The sequence below is a fragment of the Oryzias melastigma genome, linkage group LG22 (assembly GCF_002922805.2).
Source record: "Oryzias melastigma strain HK-1 linkage group LG22, ASM292280v2, whole genome shotgun sequence".
NCBI lineage: Eukaryota > Metazoa > Chordata > Actinopteri > Beloniformes > Adrianichthyidae > Oryzias > Oryzias melastigma.
The window spans coordinates 6,949,627-6,955,626 of NC_050533.1; the positions used below are offsets into that span (position 1 = coordinate 6,949,627).

The 6,000-nt window shown below is 38.8% G+C and overlaps 1 protein-coding gene across 7 annotated transcripts in view; it reads right to left on the reverse strand.

Moving 5' to 3' along the window:
* qkia (QKI, KH domain containing, RNA binding a) overlaps positions 1–1,994 on the reverse strand; it is a 76,214-nt gene extending 74,220 nt beyond the window's left edge. For 2 of the 7 annotated variants that reach the window (XM_024293164.2, XM_024292763.2), the window contains exon 1: positions 1,335–1,990. In XM_024293164.2, coding sequence (XP_024148932.1) covers positions 1,335–1,479 — 145 coding nt within the window. In that variant the 5' untranslated portion in view covers positions 1,480–1,990. Of the gene's footprint in view, positions 1–1,334 lie in introns of all 7 variants that reach the window. The other 5 variants (XM_024292932.2, XM_024293249.2, XM_024293007.2 and 2 more) reach the window with 5 other exon arrangements.
* Positions 1,995–6,000: the final 4,006 nt, after the last annotated feature.

Sequence of the window (6,000 nt, forward strand, 5' to 3'; positions counted from 1 at the left end):
TTTGTTAATTGTAGAGGTTTATTTTGAAATGCACATCTCAAATAAATGTTCAAACGGGATTTTCAAAATAATGCTCCTTGCCCAATGACACTGATGTCAAACTTAACATGTTAAAGATGTATAAAATATTTTTATATATGTCTTGGGAAGGAAACAGCTCGCCTTGCGTTCTGTTTATCAGCCTCCACAACAACCAGAAAATCTTTTCAGACCGGTTTAGCAGGTACATAACTGCGGAGCGTACTCATCCAGACATGCCACCGAAACCACAAACTATTCGCTCCCCCACCACCGCCGAGGGGGCACCGCAAATTCCCTAAAATCGTGCGGGTGACGGCTCGTGATGTCCGGAGCTGCGGGGACAGCCTGCCAGGGGGGTTGTGGCGCTCTCTAGTGTCCCCAATTCACTCCCATGATAAACATAGCTCCTTAATTTTGATCACATACAACACAAATCTGCTTTCATTTGAGCTACAGGTGCTGAAATCAGTGTTTTGAAATCTATTTTGAATGAGAAATCTTTATTGACAAAACAAGAAAGTAAAAAAATGCCACAAAAGGGGGGAAGAAAATATGTTTTATTATTTTAAATATATATATTTGAAGCAGTAATTGAAACCGAGTTAACCCCCCAGTCCTACGTTTACTGAAAAAAGTTAAAATAATTGCCCCCTCCCAGCTGCTGCAGCAACTCACCGGCCATTGTTTGGGCAACAAGCAGACACATTCCTCCGTGCAGTTCGACTCGACCGCTGGGCAACAACAACAACTCACGCAAGCTCGCACAGAACTCAGTCAGAAGACTTAAAAGGAAAAAAATATATCTTTAAAAACAAAATGGCGTCTTGTGTTTTTTCCCTCTTAAAATATTTGTACAGCCAAGTTAACGTTCGGTTCCTGAAGAGTTTAGCGGAATGCAGACACCCAGGCTCGCTAGCTGAAAATGTGGCTAACACGGGCTAAACTGCTGGGGAAACATGTGGAATCAGGCCCTGCCTCATTTCATACTTATTTGTGCCCTAAACGCTCAATTTTTGTAAAGTTTTTCAACACTTTCGATGGCGCAGATGTGAATTCATTCCATTTCTCGGTTGGTTCGATAAAGTTTTTTCGCCCCTACAAACTCCGCGGACAAACTCACACCAACATATTTTAATAATATATTCATATTTATGATAAATGCTTATTTTCAGGGATAAGTTTTGAGGCAGAAAATGGAGGGGGTCCCCGCTCTCTGTTCTGCGGCACGGAGACCCCAGCGAAGCCGAGCCGCCGTCGGACTGCGCCGTGGCCATGCTCGCCCCCGTCCCCAGCATGCATCCGTCTCAACTTACCTTCGTCAAGAAGCCTCTCTAAGTGTGTGAAGATTCCGCACAGATTTGGCAAGCTCGTCATGAGCTTCTTTTCGTTCAATAATTGCATCAAATAGTCGGGACTCGGCCTCGGTCGCTCCTTCACTTCGACCTCTCCGACCATCATCTTTGCGGTGCGAACGTTCAACAAACCACCGCGAAACACAAAAATCCTCTTTTAAGAAAAAGAGAACCAAAAAAAAAGAAAAGAAAACTTGCTATTACAATCCACGTTTCCCTCCTCCTTGAGAGCAGAACACTTTTTGAGTCCCCCTAAATTCACGTTTGGTTCGTCTTTGTTATTTTAATGGTACGGGGGGGCAAAAAGGAAACCGTTAACTCCTTTCCACAGTTCTCTCCTCTACGCTGTGTGCGTTTGGGGACGCTCGATTCCTCCACTGTAGGCGCGTTAGAGCCCTCCGCCGCAAAGGGCACGCCCCCCTGACGCTCATTGGTCAAGAGGACGTTTTTGGAAGGGGGGAGGGCTAATAGCTGAACCAATAGGAGCGTGAGTCTTGGTAAAGAGGATGGTCACAGGAATGATTGACAACCGTGTAAACCAATGAGGGGGAGTTCACAAGAATGCACACAAAACATCTGAAGCGTTGTCAACATCAAATAGCAGTTATTTCTTTCTCCCTTTCATCGTTTATGGCCACATAACTGGAAGTGCCTGGCGCAGGGAAATTAAAGGTTTTATTCACAGCTTCCTAAAATGTGTCCTGAAAGAAACCACCCTTATTTGAATACATTTAATAAACAATTTGTCTTTTTCTGCTTATCAAAACAACACTTTGCAAAGCCATAAATAATGTTTCTAAAATAAATACACATTAAATATACCTCTGCTTCTAATATTATTGTCTGTCTTTTTTTCTTTCTTTTTTTTTTGTAGGAAGAACATTTCTGACCTCCACCTACAGGGGGCAGAGGCAGCAAAAGGGAGTTTTGTTCAAAAGCAATAGAAGAAGGATTGCTGTAAAGAAGGAGCCTTGAGCTTTGAACTGATACTACAACTGTACAACCCCCCCAATCCATAACTACTAAAAACACTATTTAAAAATGTATTTTGAATGCAATTTGGACACAAGGCTCACTATTTATTTTTTTACATAATAATTATGACGCCACCAATTTCACAAAATGAAATGTAATCAAAACAAGCATTTTATATAAATCCACTGTGTTTTGATGATGAAAACATCAATTTTTTATAATTTTTTTTCCATAAAAATTCTTCAAAAGCAATGCATTGTGGTCTATATTCCCCAATCTAGTGAGGATGAGCTTGATTTACACTGGTTTTTTAAAAAGAATTCTGGGGAAATTTCTAGGGAATCGGAGATTCTTTGTCCGAATTCCTCCCCTAACCCCTAACTACTAAAAAAACTATATAGTGCGGGACTATATCTTGCCCTGGATTTAAAAGGTAATTTGGACACGATGCTCACTACTTTTCTTTCATTTTTCTAAACACAGATGTGACGTCACCGTTTTCACGAAGGGAAAAAACAAATAAAAACGAACATTTCACGACTTTTATTTATGACTCCATTGTGTTCTGATGGTGAAAATGGGGTTGGTTTATTCAAATATTACATTTAAACACGTTTTTTTGTTCGAAATTGTTCGACCGCAATGCATTGTGGTCTATACCCGCTAATCTAGTGACCATCGATGTACGCTAGTTTTTCGCAAAGACTTCTGGGAAATTTCGAGTGCACTCGATTTTGGAATTAGTAGATTTGGACAGCACTAAAAATGGTGAATTCACTATATAGTGCACTAAATAGTGATTGGGGGGGATTCAGACACAAACACAGACTATATAGTGTGTAGTAAAGGAATTCGGACAAAGCCTAGGATTGTGGATTTTGCATTGTTTTGTTTGTTTTTTTAAATTGAGTTTAACTTTTAGCCCTTTAAGATGTTAAAGGAGCTCAACTAATCTGAGATGTGCAAACATTTTGTAACATTTTTTTAAAGAATTGAATTCCTCAGATTTCAAGGAGATGTGTTAATTTTTAGAAAAGGTCGTGTACATTAACTGTATATTAAAACTGGATTGAGTAATCCCCCCGGTCTCGCGTTCCAAATAGGAAGTACCCGCTGGTCCCAAAACACAGAAATCCCACAGATTTCTATTGAGAAATGATCAGTTGTTACAAAGTCATTTTATTTTTTCTTCATGATATTTTTGCTAAAATGCAAATTATTCAAGTTATAAACTGACCAATCCTCAGTATGAGTAGGTGGCCTACCGTTGACCATTTGAAACATTTGATTGACAGATTCTCCTGAGCCCGCTTTCAGTAAAAGGGGTGTGGCCATCATGCTCACGACTGATTGGAGAGAATGGTTGCCATGGAAATGTAGACTAAGAGTGACATGGACCAATCACGACTTACTGGGGACGTCTAGTTCCGACATGGCGAACATATTGCCAAAAGAGGCGACTGAATTGATTTTATTTGGGTGGAACCAGAAGTAAGACATTTTCAGTGTGACGTCTCACTCACTCTGTCCAGTTCTCTATATACAGTCAATGGTTACAAAAGTCTGTGGCAACACTGAGTCAGTTACCATAAAAGTACTATTTGGTTTGCTGTGCTAAACCCTTTTATTGAATCTCTTAGGATTCCCTAAAACTTTTTTTTTCTTTTTTTTTACCTTTATTAAAGTTTATTTAAGTATTTAGGAAAGACACAATACACATATATAATTATATCAAATCAAGCAATTATGATGAAAAATGTCAAAGTTCTAAGAGACAAATGGTTTAGCATCACAGATCAATTCAACAAATAAAATGTTTTATCACCAACAAAAACACAAAACACATTAAAAAACAAATATGGAGAGTACGGGTCATCGAAAGGGCAGCCCAACAGAAATTATTTGCTAAACCAAAAGTGCTTTTCATTTCAACAACACAATCTAGTCCAAACATTTATTTATAAATGACCTTTAATACTGAAGCTTTCTAAAAATAAATGCATGAACAAGTTAATGCAGCTAAAATGAGCATTTTTGGCACCAAAAAATCACAGATATTAAACATTATTTCATATATATGTTAAGAATTAAGATTTAAATAAATATACAAGGCTACAAATGCTCAAAATTATGCAAAAAAGAAAGATTTTGCCCCTTTGTTTATTGTATATTAATTGTTTTAAACTAATATTTACAGAGTGGATAAAACACATATTTCCTACAGTCTGCTCTGCCTTATCTATTCATTTAAGAGTTTTAGGAAACAGAGTAAGAATCACTTATGTTTTCTAAAAGTGTTGGTATATCCTCCATGTTGTCAAACCAGTCCCAAAACAACATTCCAGCAGCTCTGTTAAAGCTAAGTAAACCCGTTTGTTTCTCTGGAAATCGACACCATCTGGTGTGGTCTTCCGTTTTTAAAAAAATAATCTGTACATGTCTTGTAATCCGTGTCAGTATGGACTTCTGAGCTGGCTTGAATAGCCATATGTGGGTTGAATTTGTGCTCCGTCTTCTGCTTGTGTGCGACAGACGTGGATCTTCACTTGCCAAGATCAGCCCACAAATCGGGAATTTCATGTGTGGGGAGAAAGAAAAGAGACGGAAAGATGAACACAAGCGGTTCGTTTCCTACAAGAAGCCTATTGTTACACAAGACTTGTACAACTTGTTATCTGTCTAGAGACCAATTGATCAATCCTCCAGCAATCAATGGAGCTTTTTCATAGTCCTGTCCTTGGGTGGACCTTACTATATGTTCTCTAAAGATTACCATTCTTGATCAATGAAACCCACGACTCCCAGTTTTTTAATTCTACTGAGATTTAAAAAAAAAAAAAAGCAGTCCAATTGGATTTTAACAGCTGTTAGTTAAGAGGCGCTCACCTAAATCAAGAGACCTGACCTTGGCTGCCATTCAATTTGCTCCCCGTCAGCCACTGAGGAGTTGCCCCTCCTGGGTGCACAAACGCTGCACTAGAAACCTGCTGGCTTTAGATTGTTGCAACTGTGTTGGTGAAGCTTTTAGATGACTAAAGGAGGGAGGTTTTGTTGAATTTAGCAGATTTCTTCTTCTGTCTGAAAGCTGCCAGGGATAAAATAAAACGGCTGGTGTTTGTACAGAGCGGCGGTTAAATATAAACCAGAGGAAAGTGGTTTGTGTGTCTGTTTGTGATCCTGCGCTAGGGATAGAACTTGTATGGGTTTGTATTTGGTAGCAGGTCGTTACGGAGCTAATATTTTACATCCGTGTTGTGTCCCATGTAAGGCCAACTCAAAACTAACCCAAACTATGGAATTTGGGATTATTCCATTCCAAAATCATCCGTCTCCAGTGCAGCTGTAGAAGCCAGTTGATCCAAAGTCGACAAAAATGTCAAATTTAATCGCGCAGGGGCCAAAATCCAAAACACACCTCAGGTCACTGGCCAAACAGGATAAACATTTATTTAACTCACTAAAGCTAAATTTTTGAAACATAAAAACCATATTTTTTAAACATAATTATTAACTAGGTGTATTTCATTATCTGCAATAATATTAGTGTGAATGCTGTAAGCTAAATTTGGCCACTGAAGATGCTAGTGCTGAAAGCTAAAGATGCTAAAATTGATAGCTGAAATCACTAAAGCTAATAGCTAAAAACACTGAA